The sequence below is a fragment of the Macrosteles quadrilineatus genome, unplaced genomic scaffold, assembly GCF_028750875.1.
Source record: "Macrosteles quadrilineatus isolate MER2022 unplaced genomic scaffold, UCM_ALF_1.0 Scaffold_47__1_contigs__length_942521, whole genome shotgun sequence".
In the NCBI taxonomy this organism is placed as follows: Eukaryota; Metazoa; Arthropoda; class Insecta; order Hemiptera; family Cicadellidae; genus Macrosteles; species Macrosteles quadrilineatus.
The window spans coordinates 627,814-645,207 of record NW_026542640.1 but is presented as its reverse complement, the minus strand read 5'-3'; the positions used below and the strand labels follow the sequence as shown (position 1 = coordinate 645,207).

General features: G+C 33.1%; 1 protein-coding gene across 20 annotated transcripts in view; it reads left to right on the top strand.

Moving 5' to 3' along the window:
- LOC129005957 (RIMS-binding protein 2-like) overlaps positions 1-17,394 on the top strand; it is a 245,772-nt gene that overhangs the window by 204,761 nt on the left and 23,617 nt on the right. For all 20 annotated transcript variants that reach the window (XM_054435014.1, XM_054435013.1, XM_054435010.1 and 17 more), the window contains one exon: positions 771-1,071. In XM_054435014.1, coding sequence (XP_054290989.1) covers positions 771-1,071 — 301 coding nt within the window. The remainder of the gene's footprint in view (positions 1-770; positions 1,072-17,394) is intronic.

Genomic DNA, 17,394 nt, shown 5'->3' with positions numbered 1-17,394 from the left:
TGTGTGCCCAGGAAGGTTGAACGTAAACAGTAATGATGACGGGTCCCAGGACCGAGCCTTGAGTTACACCTCTACATAGGGTGATCTGACATGGTTACAAGTTCCATTGATTTTCTATCTTACTTCAAGGGGTTGTTCCCGTTCCCGACCCGTCATATAACTCGCAAACCACACTAAAGCCAAGTTTCAAAATCCAAGGGATTCTAGTTTGCTGCTGTGTTACAAACAATGCAGGTTCCTAGTTCTATTGAGTCAAGTGAAATCACTTGCTCCCACATTTGTTTTGCCGGGGGAATGCAATGTTCCCCATGGTGTCCGAAAGTTTACACTCTTTCCCTATAAAAATAGATTCAGTAAAATGGGTGGACATCACCAATTCAAGGACAATCACAACACTGAACTTATTATCCCCCTCCACCACTTGTTAGGAACAAGATTAATAATTCAGAGAGCTCGCTAATGTGGCATCATTTACATCATTAGTGAGATACTATTGTAAGCGGGGCTAAATGTCATGCTGCTATCCTAGATTTTTAGCTAGAGACACACACTAGTTTATTTAACTGTTCGGTCAAGCAAAGTAAGATTTTTGCAGAAAAGAAATTATCAACAGATTTTTAGCTTCAATATGTTGTTGATTATACTTAAATAGAAATTCTTTTATTGATTACATCAACATTTTTATTTTCTCCATACTAAAATGGCATCCAACCATGAGATGCAATCCAAGTGTCAGAGGAGGGTCTAGTGTTGTGTTCATTATACTGCAGGTGGAGTTGTCTTTCCAAACCGGGAACATCATCTACGTCTACGGGGAAATGGATGATGATGGTTTCTATATGGGAGAGTTGGACGGAGTGCGAGGGCTGGTCCCTTCTAACTTCCTGACAGAGGCGCCACCAGACTTTACCAATGGAGCAGGGCCAGGCCGAGGTCCAGCCGGTGGCTCCAGAGGAGGGGGCAGCAGGCCTGCACCCTCCGACAGGGGTCACGGCCCTGGAGCTAGGGGCCCTCCACCTCCGCCAAGAGAAGGCTTACCTCCTAGAATAGATCCACGGGATCGAAGGAAAGGTATGTATATGTTATACAAAAGCTCTCCTATCACGTTGAAGGCAAGAACACTGTTACCCTTATGTTATAATTGTACTAAATGTTTTTTTTTTATGTTTGCCTGGCTCACATTTAGTAGGAATGTAAATGTTTGTGTAACTCTTGGAGAAAATGTGAGCAGGGTGGTGTTGAAAATAACGAATGTTTCCCATTGTCTGTTTCATAAACAAAGAATAAGTTTTTTCTTCAAAATTACAGTTACTGAGTATAGTAAAATTTACTATTTGAATGTTGCTTTCGATCAGAGTACAAAAGTACACACATTTCTTCACATACCGTGTCCTTACTCACTTTATTTACTGTATCTTTATTCATAAAATTAAGTACAGATGTTTATGAACAATATATTGAAGATTAATGAAGGCCCCCTCTATCCTACAAGTAAGCAGAAAGATTCATTAACATCATGTAGCAACCATCCCGGAGAAATTGTATGATTATTTCTGTTTTGAAAGATCATTTGAGGGATTTCCTTCATACCCTAGTACTTACATTTGTAAACTATGACCTTTAAATGTTAATCATTTGACCTACTCATAATATAAACTTGCATGAGCTAATTATTGTAACAATGTGTAATGGACAATAATTGTTCTTAAAAAGCATGCAACAACTGGTGATCTATATTTAAATTCTGGTAGTTTTTTTTAATTGGTAATTTAAAATAAATACGTATGAGAGATGTATACTATTACTCCATAAGTTTTTACTGAATTTCCCTTATGGAGAAGAAGACATTACAGTTTTTGGTAATGTTTAACATAGTAGACATGAGTTAAAAACCATTCATTTTGCGGCTTCCTAAAGGCATGCATATGCATATATTATATTTTTTAATTGTTGTTTTACATGTTTGTAAGCTTTGAATATGCAATATTTTTTTTAATTAGGACGAATATATTGAAATGTTTGGCTATGAGTTTGTAAACCATAAAATTTTGCCACCTTTTTCACTTATAATCTGGGAACTTTTTATCTACAAGGTTTGCTCGTAAATAAAGGTCTCCATCGAGCCCCCAACGCAGCCAAGCAAGTTAGATCAAACCTCAGACCAACGTCGTGTTCCTCACACCATCCACTACTATTCTAGGCAGTCCCCACCCATGTGGTATGATTAGCCTTGTCGCTGTCATATAGCCCAGTCAAAAAAAATAGTCAGGGATTGGTCACCTTCTTACAGACACCTAATCACAGAACGCAATTTATACTAGGCAAGAGTGGGACTTTTATTTCACAGAATTTGTAGATATTATGACTAGAGTGAGGAACATAACCTTTGTCTTTAAGATTTTTACCTAGCTTGCTTGGCTGCAATGGGGTTTTGATGGAGACCTCACTTTAGGTCAACTCTCGTACATTTGGATATTATTTGTTGAATATTAGTCAATAATTTTTTTGTCAATAATGTGCTTTTAGGTTTGAATAATTTTTAATCTAAAACACATACCTTATTAGCTAAATCTTCTTTAATTAGTGGTTTGTATTTCAAGATATTAATTAATATCAGTAAATTATCATATCAAAACTACTATTACGGTATACAAAATCAAAACCATACTTTTTTAACACAATCTCACAGTTAGTAGTGGATGAATTGTATCAAAATATGAAACAAAGTTTGTGTACTGAATTCTAAGAACTCTATACAAAATTTAGTTCACATCAAAACAGACTGTTGGGTAGGGAAGTTTGACTCAAATTTGTCATATGTGCTATTTTGGTAAATCATGAACAAGAACACTACTATATATCTGTAGAGTAAGTTTTTAATGAATCATCCAATAAATTGTCTCTATATTTCTTAAGATATTAACTCTAAACTAATCAGCTCATTGTTACTCGAGACCCATTGATATTGGCCACTTTTTGCCTTTCCACTAATCGTGGACACTAATCGTCACTAACGGGTTCCCCGTTATCTGGAATACTATCTGATATTTATCTAAATCACATTGAAAACAACTTCATTTTCTCCGAATCTAATAAATACAGAAACAGGATCACCCTTTACAACCGTTATGTTGACGACACCATTATGTTGTTTAATGGTAATACTCGACAACTAAACTTATTATTGAACTACCTAAACAACATCGCGCCCAAACTACAGTTCACAATAGAAACAGAAGTCAATAATAAGATCAATTTTCTAGATATGACTATTGAGAAGGATAATAGTAAACTAAACTTCAGTATTTATAGAAAACCCACGACTTCAAGCCAAACAATACACGCCACTTCATACCATCCTATTTCTCAAAAACTTGCCGCCTACAATAGCCTAGTTTAGAGGCTACTCAAAATTTCCGCTTTCACCTGACAACTACAACAAAGAACTGAACATAATTAAACATATTGCTACCTCCAATGGATACAAACCAAGCATCATAGATAAAATAGTAACGAAATTAAAGAACAAACCAAATGAACCCGTATCAGATGAACCCGAGAAGAAATACATTTGTATAGAATACAGCCACATAGCTCACAATGGGCTCAACAAAGTTTTAAAGAATCATGGGCTTCAATTAAACTTCAGGACCACAAATAAGACAATAAAATCTCTGTCAAATAAAGTTACCGATGAAAATAAGCTTGAAAAATCTGGGGTCTACAAACTAAAATGCATGGATTGTCCTGATTTTTATATTGGACAAACTGGCAGGACCTTCACCCAACGGCACAAAGAACATCGCCCCGACCCCAGAGCAGACAAACAAAAATCCACTTTTGCCCAACATTTATTGGATAATAATCACACCGTGGATGTAATTGACAATAGCCTGGAAATCCTTCACATTTGTAACAAAGGTAACAAATTAGACTCTCTAGAACAATTCGAAATCTATAAAAGTTTCCAAGACATCCGTAATAAAAACCATATTTTAAATGACCAGCTAAACTTCAAATAAATCTCATTCAATTTTTAACGCCATAATAGCTCACAACAATAGACAGGAACAGTTTGACCTTTGCAGTATGACTGATAACGGAGAAGGGGTCGGGGTTACGTAATTCCAGCCAGTCTGCCTCCGTACTGCGACCGGTAAATAGTAGGCCTACTAAGTGTTAAATGTTTCGTACAATGTATCGTGTTTTATGTATTTATTTAAATGTTTTTTGACGAGTCTACAATGGACGAAACGTTCTTGAAGGACCACTTGACAATGCCTATGTATAGGCGAAACATGTAGTGGGTTTGACCATTCATTTATGAACTGTGGACGTGAAGGTATGTACCTTAAATTATAGTCTTTCCACTAAGAATAAGAATAAGAAATATTTATTTCCATTGATCTTTATAAAAGAAATAGGACACGTCATTGTTATACGTAGTTACAAGGTGATTCAGTGTTTACAGTACAAAATATCTAAATTTAAATAGCCACTTACATGAAAATAAAAGCTTTATTTCAACTTACTCTTCAAAATGTAATATTTATTTCACAACTTAAAAAATCTTCAATTTTGTAAAAGGGATTTTTAACAATCCAGTCATGCAGTTTATTTTTAAAAATACTGTAAGAAACTAATTTTGCTTCTTCAGGCAGCTTATTAAAAAACATTATACAATTTAATTTATGTGAATGTTTGGTTTTTGCCAATCTGTGCTGCAATATACTCGTATCTATTTTATCCCTACCTCTTGTATAGTGATTGTGTACGTCTTTTCGGAAAGAGAATTGATCTAAGTTTGACTTTGTATATATTAGAATTTGGAATATATAAAGATTTACCATGGTTGGTATCCTGAAATTAATGAAAAGAGGTTTACAATGTGTATCTGAGCATTCTCCAGCAATGCTTCGAACCGCCTTTTTCTGGAGTAAAAGGATGTCATTAACATGTGGAGAGTGGCCCCACAAAATAAGACCATATAGTATGTGTGATTGAAAGAGTCCAAAATACGCCAATCTTAAATATTCTTGACTAACAAAATCCTTAAGTTTCCACAGCAAGCACCTCACTCTTGAAATTTTGTTACAAACAAATTTTATGTGTGATGACCAATTTAATTTTGAATCCAAATTAAATCCTAAAAGTTTAACTGATTAAAATTTTACCTCTGTTTTAAGACTGATTGTTATATATTGTGATTTAACTGAATTACAAGATAGTCTGTTTGCAGAAAACCAATCATATGCTCTATGTTCAGCCTCTTGACTAATTAAGCGCAGGGTTGTTAAATTAGAATGGTTAGCGAGTAAAGTTGTATCATATAACAGATTGTGTATTTATATTTATAGGAAGATCATTAATGTAGACGTTAAAGAAAAATGGCCCTAGTACAGAGCCCTGAGGAACACCGGTTTCAACTTTTTCAGTTTTAGAACATTTATTTTTAATTGATACCAATTGAAGTCTATTACATAAATACGAAGAAATTAGAAGCATGGCATCATTAGTGATGCCATAAAAACGTAGTTTGTTAGTTAGGATATCAAAAGGAACCGTGTCAAAAGCTTTACTTAAATTTGATAAGCTTAAGTTAAGCTTAAGCTTAAGTTTGATTAGCTTAACTTCTTTTGTTATTTTATCTTAAAATTTATATTAGTAACTGCAAAATAATAACTTAACTACAATATATAACTTATCTGGAAAACAGGTGAATTAAATAATGAATTTTGTATTCAATATTTTTAAATGTGTGTCCATCTAAAAATCCTTTCAGTCTGTGGTTTTGCAAAAGGGGGCAGAGGGGTTACGTTTTTACGTCAAAGAGGAACTCTCTAATGAACTAGTCCTTATGAAAAACTACCTGTAAAGTTAATGTTATTGGATATGATAGAAAGTGGGCTCAGCTGTCGTTGATTGGGCCTGGCTAAAGAAACAACTGACTTTAGTAAATAACAAAGCTACCCAAGGCATATATAACTCCATCCTTCATTATATTTTGGTTAAAATGCACGTTCAGTAGTGTCCCCTACTTAATGAGTAATAATAAAATAATATTGTTCTGCAATCCATCTTATTATTATAAATGCTTTGAGCACTCTTTATGTTGTATGAATTGGCCAATTTCACATAATTCCCGGATTTCTCATACCACCTGTTAAATGTATCTTCTTATTAATATTTAATGTAAAAAAAAATGATTGGTAAAGTTACAAGGGGGGCCAAAGTACAGAAAATTTGTGATAGTGTAGACGTCTTTACAGTAGACTTCCTCTTAACCAACCCTAATGATTGGGCCGGACCTAGGTCAGAAAACTCAAAAGGTCGGTTAAAACGGGCAATCCCTAAAATCATAACATAATGAAGTGCTATTCATTTGGAATTATATAATCATTATTTTGAAGTCATACTTGCATTATTTATAAAATAAACTACTCTTTTCTCCTTTTTCGTATTGATAGAAAAGTCACAAATAAACACAAAACACGGTTAAGTCAAATAGGCCTACTTTCAGTGGAATATATTATAATCCTAGGCAAGAGTCAATAAAAATTCCTATTTTAATAACTTTAGTACTGTAATGTATTAATTGATGCTTTCCAAATACATCGTAATACAGTACAGAACCTTTTGTCGAAATTAAAGATACAAGCAACCATTTTGTTACAAGACAGGATGTTTATTTATAGCCTCTCACTGGAGGCTCGAGGCACAAAAACTATCTTGACCTTGGAGTTGTTAATCCCCCTTCCCTGCCCTCCCTACAAGTTGGGTTTTTTTTTTACTCCAGCGATAAGATAATCAGTTCTCAAAATCGTAACGCACTTTATGATGTTAAAAATTTTTCCGCACAGATAACAAATCAGATCAGATCTGCTCGAGCTACGAACGATGATAACAAACTGACAATAGGCTATGCTATATGTTTTGTGATCAATACAAAATAAGTTATTCTTAGTCATAACCTGTGGAGATAAGCATATGGTTCGGTTCTCATCGCCCAGCGTGAAATGCCGAGATTCCTAGAAAGCGGCGGTTAAACCGAACTGCTCTTAAAGCAAGGTCGGTTAAAACAAACTGTATTATTTTACGATCGAAGGCGGATAATCCGATTATCAGTTAATACAAGGTCGGTTGATAGGGGATCTACTATATTTATTTATATTAGGGGTAAGCGAGTAGACTACTGGAGTGTTCAAGTATTTTTAGCGAGTATTTCAGTACTCAGCTCGACTCAAGCTTTTCAAGAAAACTGTAAGAGTTGAGCCTTATAATGAGTTTTCTGGAAGCATTCATATTGGTACAGTTTGACAATCAAAGCACAACCACCCTGGCATTTTATTTTATAACTCTTACTGTGAACTGACCTGAAAACTTACTGAAATCAAGTTGTTTAAGATAGATGAACTATGGTTAAATGAAATTATGTGGACGACTTGGGCTTCATAGATCTGAAGAATAAATTACAAAATCATATTTTGGAGGGTCGGACATAAAGACAGAGGTGTTTTGTTTGTGAGAAACATTTGCTGTTGCCATTGTAAAAAGTAGAAACAACATATAAACATAAAATTAACAAAACAGAGATTCGCCGTGAACTCTTTTACTTTTGAAAACTAACAAAGAAGAATATGCAGCCATTTCATTTAGTTAAACATTAGCTAACAAAGTTCCTTTTACAGCAATGGTAAAAAAAGTTAGGTATGACAAACAAAAATCACGTTTGTGATTTTTGGCCGATTTCTTTTTGCCAAATTACCTTATAGGGAATTTTGGGCAAAATTCCCATGTAAGCTATTACCTTAGGTCTCGTGATGAGACCTAGACCCGGGACCGATTTACTTTTTCATTTTGATGTTCCCAGAGGCAAAAAAAAAAACCATCTGCATGCATAGATTTTTTATATATACTAGCAGCTGTACCCGTGCTTTGCATCGGTAAGAGGATGCAAAGAAGGAGAATAGGTTCGAAATACATCTGTTGTGTAATATAGTTTCACATCCGCCAATGGTATTATAATCAAAATTCAACAGTACCACTTCATTTGATAAAGGTTTAGTCTAGTCAAGATATAAATAAAACCCCTTAACCTTAAAAAAATTGCTTTAAAAGATTTTTTGATGGTTTACATTTCCATTAAGTACGTGAAATAATATACTAAAAGTCTAATAAAATCGGACTCTCGGAAATCGGGTTATTCAATATGGCGTCCAGAAATTAAAAAAAAATAATAAACCTCATTATTTTTTCCGTAAAATTTCTTCTTGTCCTCCAATTAAGACCAAATTTGGTAAAAACCTGTGAATTTGTATTATCTCGAAATACCCCCGCCGCAGAAAACCTGCAGACTAAGCGAATTTCCATCTACTTGGCTGGAATTCCACAAAATTATTCCCTTAAAATTGTCAGATTTATTTCCTATTTAAATATAATTAAAAGAATGTGTACTAAGGTTTGTCGCTACAAGGAAGACAACGTGTATTTTTTATTGAAATATTTATAGCTGAGTAAGAAGTAAAAAAATTTCCAAATTTCACTAAAATATGTCCATCCATAGACAAGCAAGCTATAACACTTCATTTATTCTCCATAAGAATAACATGGTAATTTAAAATGTACACTTTTTTATTTTCTCCGTAACCGTTAGGCATACAACAACGCTTCTGTATACTAAATTATTTGTTTTTATGATCTCTTCAAAATGGTTTGGAAATAAAATGCAACTTTTTACGGTGAAAAATGAGAAAATCCCATTTTTACCCCGTAAAAAATAGGAGATCTTAAGCATACTCAATTTTTGGGCTTACCCTAAACCCAAATCTTAAATATACACAAATCATAATACAAAAACTTTCTTCAGGGTTATATGTTTTGAGGCATGTGTCACTAATGTAACCTGGACATTCTAAAATAAAAATATTTTTTCTTATGGTCTGGCCTCCAATCTATGAAGGAACGTCCAAAAAATTTAGATACAGTTCTGAAACTCCAAAAATGCTATAAGAACCATGCTATACTTAGAGAAACGAATAACTGTAAAAGATAAATTTTCAAAACTACACATTTTGACTGTCTGATCAATAAATATAGTGTTATGTGCGTTAAAAATCAACTACAAAGTTTGGAAATTAGAAAAAATGTCCATTCATATGAAACTAGAAATAAAAATGATATAAATTTATCAATATCAGCTTCTATGAAAAAAACTAAAAAAAGGAAACCTTGATGGGATCAAAATTTTTCAATCATTTTCCTACCGAATTAAAAAGTAAAATAAACCAAAATTATTTTATAAAACTAGTGAATCATCTGCTGCAAAAGAATTATTATTCATTTGAAAAGTTTTTTCAATAAATGTTAAAAAAAATTATGTTGAGATGCTCTGCTGGAAAAAAAAAATAAACAATAAAAACAACTCGATGACCCAAAGTGCTGCTCCAGAGATTCTTTTAAGAATGGTTCACTGCAACTACTCTACTGGCTGCAAGAATTTGCAATATTCCTGCAACAAAGTATGGGTTACCTTGTACTACAGTTTGTGGACTTTACCAGCTTGGGGAACAATGTGACAATTTGTTAAGTAATCATAACAGTGTAGAACTTGATGAGAATGATGAATTATTATTTTTTATAATGCTCTACTACTAACGACAAGAAAGTGTGACTATCATACTAATATTATAAATGTGAAAGTTTGTTTGTTTGATGTTCAATCACGCATTACCTACTGGTCGGATTGGGCTGAAATGTGGCTTTATGAAAGCTCAGATTCCCGATTAATATACAAGCCTATTCTTTTCCAGGGCCGTGTTAAGGGCCAGTGGAGCCCTGGGCAAACCCAAAAGCAGCGCCCCCTTTTTTTCCTAGTGCGGGCGGGCGGTGGTTAAGGGGCACCTGGTGGGCGCCCCCAAACCTCTGGCGCCCCTGGGCATATGCCCAGTCTGCCCGTTTATAAAAGTGGGCCTGTTCTTATCTAAAAAATTCTTTCGGGCTCCATCCCAGTGGCTCTGGAATTTCCCATGTTAACCTTATGAGTACTCCTATTTTTTTTTTTTATTCAAGAATTTATAGATCTTTAAGTAAATAAAATATGTATGTTGAATTTTAGCTTGTGATCTTTATTTTAAGACCTATTAATGGATTTTTCAAGCAAAAAATACTCATAAATTAAAATACCCCCACCGCAGCAATCCTGCAGACTAAGCGAATTTCCATTTGCCTGATTGAATTTACACCAAAATATCACATTAAAAATATCACATTTATTCCCTATTTAAATAGCACTAGTTTTACTAGTACTTAGGTTTACTATGACAGGGAGGGTAAAAAAGTGTTTTTAGTTAAATGTTAAATAGTTTAGTATGAAACAAATGCATTTTCCAAATTTGATAAAAATATATTCATAAACAGGCTAACTACAACAAGTTTTCTTATTCTCCGTAAGAATAACATGGGAATTTAAAATTTACAATTTTTTGGAATTTTCTCCGTAATTATTAGGCGCATGACAACGCTTCAATTTTCTAAATTGTTTGTTTTTTTGAGCCCTAAAATGGTTTTGAAATAAATTCAAAATTTTATGTTTTTATGGTCAAAAATGGGAAAAATCAATTTTTACCCCATAAAACCCCCCATAAACCCCTGTTCCCATGGTCCGATCATGCTGGTTCACGAACTCGTTCAAATAAATGTAGGTTTACACGTTTGTACCAATTTTCATTGAAATCTGATCATTTTTGCTTGAGTTATTGTGCTAACGGACACATTTGACCAAAATCTCGGACGCCATCTTGAATTTTGGACTTCCGAGATTCCGATTTAATTAGAATTTTTTCCTGGTAAATAAACATAATTCTAAGTCAAAATAACCAATAAAATATTTTAAAGCATTTTTTTTAGGGTTCTCGTACGGATTTACTCGACTAGTTTATGACTTTTATCTCAGATAAGTTGAGGGGTGGAAACAAATTAGGCTACTTAGTACAAAATATAAGTGGCTCCGATGCGTTTAATTAACATACTTAAACTACCTACCTATACGGTTTCATTTTTCATCCTCTGTATTATGAATTTTTTTGATGACTAAATTGATTTGTTTTTATTTGATTTGATACGAGTTCATTTAATGTTTTTAAGATGTAAAAAAGTGTTACAGGTCGTTAAAATCTGGCTATTACAGTCCTTTTTTAAAGATTTTCTGGCGGACAAATCTCCTTTTGTATGGGGGTTTCCATAACCCCCTAAACCCCCTGAAAGGTTCGGCACCCTCATTTCCAAGACCCCTGGACACACCCATGTAGCTGACAGCAACTTCAGGTTCACAGAATAGTATACAGTTTAACTCGGACTAACCTAAATAAATATCCCAAGTCCATTCACCATAACCTCTTTTTTCTGTTAATCAGTGGTTTTGATTACAAGCTATTTTGGTTCAGATAGATCTTCAACAGTAGATTTGACTTTCTGTAATCTTAAAATCTACCATTGATTAGTGTATACACAAAATCTATTTCTTAATATGATCGACAATTATTTTCTGAACTATATCTTCACAGCAGTTGCCAATAATTCTTCTGGCATTCAATTCTTGCATAGTCCATTTTCCAATTGATTTGAATTTGTTGTGGATGAATTATGGTTTGGGTAAACCAGAGTTCCAGTTTTTACAGGGTGCAGTTAATAGAGGTTTTACTATGTATACATTACATCCCTGCTATTTCATATGGTTTGTCTTAGGAATGTTTATTTACGTTCTTTATAACATCTGATATCAAATAAAAGATCATAAATACAGCTGGTAGTTGAATAACACTAACATAGTTATGCTCGAGGATAAAATAGTTAGAAAAATCTTATTAGGATTAAAGCTTGCATGAAGCTTAAACTCATACTATGAAAATTCAGCACCTGCTATGGAAAAATGTAGAACAACAGCAAAATCTTCATTGTTATCATTAAATATTATCATTGTTTTAAGTGAACAATTGGAGAGGAGCCAGAACCAGGCATTTTAAGCAGCAGGGTTCTTGCCTTCCGTAATGTGTTTGTTGTCGTGACTGTGTTGTTCCCTACACTCCTCTGTCCCTGCATGCAACTTGCTAAGTCCCTCCCGCACACTTGCCAAGTTGCTCAACTTGGACAGAGGAATGATCTCAGCCAGAGCTTATTGTTGTTTATTACCTCCATTGTGATACTTCTACCCAACTATCTAGAGGTACCGGAACTAATTACAATCGCTCCAATGTTGCCCTTTATTTAAAAAAATTAATGCTGTACTGTGGATTGGTAAAATAAATATTTTAAAAACATAAAAAATTAAAAATATAATACTATATTTAACATATAGTATCTATATTTATCTTCCTATATAAATAATACTGTGGATCGCAATCTGAAGACGAATTGGAACTACATGAAGGTATTTAGGGAAAATCTTGGTTATAATTTAGTAACAATTCATTTTATAATGGTCTTTGGTTTCCTTTCAAGATTTTTCATCAACAGAATGTTGACTAGTTTAGTTGCAAGAACAGCTTTGTCAAAGCTTGCAAAATAAAACATTGAAGTAAATAACTGCAGTCAACTGCCGCTGCCAACACCAATTAGTAATGATAGTGATATTTTAGATTGTGCCGTATTACAGTATAAAAATTTCGTGTTGGGTTTTTTATATTTACTTATTTTCATGTTCTTACCTGATGCAAGCTTTGACAAAGATGTGATTACAACTAAACTAGTCAGCAATGTGTTGATGAAAATGTGGACGACAGACTGAGGTAAAAAAAAAACCTATATTGTTACCTATATTTTTTTTACTAAATGAGGTTCAATTTTATAGTGCTTTGATTTTGGATAGCCCAAATATTCATAACTCGTAACTAATAGTGTTTCAAATAAAATAATGAAATTGTTATTTAATAGGTACCCAATAAGGTGCTCTGATATTTTCCATCAAGTCTATTTTTGTTTTATTTTATGTATACATACAGATATTTGGAAGAAAAACTACGAGCTATGTCATTTCTGAAATAAAACTAATGATTTATGTGTATAGATAAAGTTTATTCCACTATCTTGAACCTGAAAATGCTGAAATACTCTTTGTAATATTTAGACCAGCTTAGCTTAAGATCAAACCTTCTTACTAATCAATGCACATCTCTATTATCAACTCAAGATTTTGTGCTACATATTTCCCACACTGGAGCAACGTGCCCCATCTTCCCGAAAGTGAAGCTCTTTCTCAATGGCATTCAACCACTAGTAAAATAAGCTAGGATGAGGGATGATTGAGATTCAGGATGCAGAGCCCTAGTTCTGGATAAAAAGGTTAAACATTGATCTTAGAATTACACTTCATTTGAGCTCAGTGCCTCAGTGAGTCAGTGCTCATATGCCGAAAAATAATAAGAAATTTTATATTTATGCTTTAGCGAATCCAATTATCCTGCTTTTCCCTTTGATCGAAGAAACTCGCCAATATGTAAAACTCACATTTCTGATTTGATTTACACAAATCGGTCTCAGGTTCCTTAGCATGTTGTTCTTGTCCTATTGCGGAAGCACCTTACATAACTTGGCCAATATGGCATTGTTTGGCATAATATGGGTCTTTTCCACAGATCACTGACCTTTCATAGGAAGTGGAAGCTGCATTGATACCTATATTAGTATGTATTTTCTCTCTGAGTGTATGTCCTAACTGTTCCATAGAACTTTTCCTATTATTTCTCGGAAAATATTCGTTAGTAGTGTTTTATAAATATTTGTCGGTTGTCACTTACAATTATTCCATTCTAGAAGAGTACCCGTCCTTGTGACTCATGCTCTGCGTTTGCAATGGGGGGGACACGGTTTGGGAAAATTTGGTTCTTTAAATTTACGGTATTCCTTAGTACAGTATAACATGTCTACCATAGGCAAAATGTTCTACCGCTGCAACTAAACAGTAGAAAAAAGTAAATTATCAAACATTCGCACAATATCATAAATTATTTATTAAATTCAAAACAAAAACATAACTGCAAACAATCCTGACTGTACTCATTGTGTATCACAGCTTTTTGTTGATACTTTGTTGTTCAAATTAGCTGTTGTCATAAATGCAAAAAAAAATAATAGTGCTGCACCCTTTTGGTAAACTCTATAACTTTTATAACTTTTAGCGAATTTCCCATATAGGGAATAAGCTATTACCGTAGTACTCATGGTAAGATCTGGACGCGGGACCGATTTTTTTTTTCGTTTCGAGGTCCCTAGAGGCCAAAAACACCATCCGTTCAAATTCATATATATATACAGGGTGATTGATATAAGTGTGCCAGCCGTTTTATTCGAAAACTATAAGAGATATCAAAAAAAGTTAAATGGTAAGTGCCTTGGATTTTTTATTTTAAAAATTGTAGTCAAGTCAAAAAATTATTTTAGCCGCCATTTTTCCAATATGGCCGCCAACTTTGATTTTTCTTAAAGAACATCCTGTATTTTATGATGTATTCTGGTAGAAAATGTGATTTTAAGACGATTTTATCCTTGTAATTTTTTTCATAAACCTAACCGTTTCAAAGATAATAATGGTTAAAGTTTTGAAATTTTTGCATGAGAAGGAGTTTCGATACAGGCCTACCAAGCATGCCAGCTGTTTTATTCGAAAACCATTCAAAATTTCACAACTTAAACCATTATTATCTTTGAAACGGTTAGGTTTATGAAAAAAATCACAAGAATAAAATCGTCTTAAAATTACATTTTCTACCAGAATACATCATAAAATACAGAGTGTTCCTTAAGAAAAATCAAAGTTGGCGGCCATATTGGAAGAATGGCGGCTAAAATAATTTTTTAGACTTTACTACAATTTTTTAAATAAAAAGTCCAAGGCACTAACCATTTAACTTTTTTTGATATCTCTTATGGTTTTCGAATAAAACGGCTGGCACACTTATATCAATCACCCTGTATATTTATTTATATATTTATATATATATATATATGTGTGTCCGTTAGCACGATAACTCGAGCAAAAATGATCCGATTTTGATGAAATTCGGTACAAACGTGTAAACCTACGTTTATTCGAACGAGTTCGCGATCCAGCATGATCGGACCATGGGAACGGGGGTTTACGGGGGGTTTTATGGGGTAAAAATAGGTTTTTCGCATTTATTACCCAAAAAACATAAAATTTAGCAATTTCTTTCCAAACCATTTTGTAGAGCTTAAAAAAACAAATAATTTAGTATATTGAAGCGTTATTATGCGCCTAATGGCTACGGAGAAAATTCCAAAAAATTGTAAATTTAAAATTCCCATGTTATTCTTATGGAGAATAAGTAAACTGTTGTAGTTTGCTTGTTTATGAACTTATTTTGATCAAATTTTAAAAATGTATTTATTTCTTACTAACTATTAACATAAAAAAAACAGTTTTACCTCCCTGATGCAGCAAACCTAAGTACTTGTTAAACTAATTCTATTTAAATCGGGAATAAATGTTATATTTTTAAGTAGACATTTCAGTGTAAATCAAATCAGTCAAATGGAAATTCGCTTAGTCTGCAGGTTTGCTGCGGCGGGGGTATTTTGAATATCATAGAACCAACTTGTTTAGTCGAAACAGCTGACAAAATTCTTTAATTCCTTTTAAATTTTGAATTCTCATAAGGTTAACATGGGAAACTACAGAGCCACTGGGGCGGAGCCCGAAAGGATTTTTGAGATAAGAATATGCCTATATGTTGTCCTTTGAATTTTTACAAATTATTGACAATGTCATAAAACAGCTAAAGTTATAACATAGTCAGTTAATAAATACAATATAGCTAACTAGACAAAATAAGACATGCTACAATACATATTTTAAACATTACAATTGAATAATCTTATTCATAAGAAAAATGTGTGGCATTTAGAATAATGGAAGTGATTAAACCCCATAACCAACAAAATCCAACAGTACTTTGGTCAATTTGTTAACACTACTTAAAAATTAATACCAGGCATTTCAAAAAAATCATTTAGAGAATAGAAGGGGTTGTTCAAAAGCCATCTGTAGAATTTATTTTTTAAAATATTTTAAGGATTTTTTTTATTAAATGTATTAGCATGTTGTATATTTTTTTTAGTGAGATTACAATATGGCTTTTAAGAGTTTTAGACAGTCTGAAAAAGTCTATGGTAGCAAGGTTTTTATTCCTTGTACTATGAACATGAGAATTTTGTTTGATTAAGTTTGGATTTTTTAGAATATATGATACAGAGTCAAATAAATAAATGTTAATCAGTGTTGGAATTTGTAGCTGAATGAACAGGGGTTTTCAGTATTCCTCTAGGGGTTCATAAGATATAATTCTAACTAACCAACTTCTTTTGTAAGACTAAAATTTCTTCTATCCTACTGCAATTTCCGTAAAAGATAATATTATATCTTAAAAATGGATTTAAAATAAGCAAAGCAGGCTGTTTTACTATAATTTTGATCTATACAATGTATTAGTTTAGTCATAAGACAAATTACCCTTGAAAGCATAGAACTTATGTTATCGATATGAGGTCCCCAAGAAAGAGTCTTAACCAGATAAATAGCAAGAGATTTAACATTGTCTACATAGCAATCCAACGTATTTAATTCGCACGGTCTAAGGCCAAAAACAATTTTTTTAGTTTCATCTTTATTTAAGAGGAAGCCATTAGATTCAAACCAGATAGAGGAAGCATTAATTGAGTTTTGAGCTAACTCTTTAAGTTGTTTAAGATCGGGACTAATATTTAAAAATGTTGTATCATCTGCATACAAATAAGTTTTACTAGTTATACATTCTGGGAGGTCGATAATACAAATTAAAAATAACAGAGGACCTAGAACAAACCCCTGAGGCACGCCATATTTTATTTTTAATTCTTGGGACCATTCTCCAATAATATTGACATTTTGTGTTCTATTGAGTATTACTTGAAAAAAAAAGAAAGTGGAGTTCCGTTGATACCGTAAAAAGTTAATTTTTTTATTAGGTCATCATGTCCACACAATCAAAAGCCTTACTCAGGTCTCAGAATGTAGCCTGAGCAAGTGACTTCCTCTCAAAGACCATTAGTACCTCATTAATAAATTTCTCTATTGCGTCTGATGTACACTTACCCTTTCTGAATCCAAATTGCAAAACACTTAAGAAGTTGTTATTTTCAAAAGAAGAATTCAGCTGAACAAATCAAATCAAATCAAAACAAATCATTTTTATTAGCACATAAACGTACAGAGGTTATAGATGAATGCACAGGTGCTTTGTCATTCTTCTTATAGCCTAATATTATATAATGTCCTTTCTTAAAATGTATTTAGTAATAATAAATAAAATCTTTATATTCTAAAATCAAAGATTGAATATATAT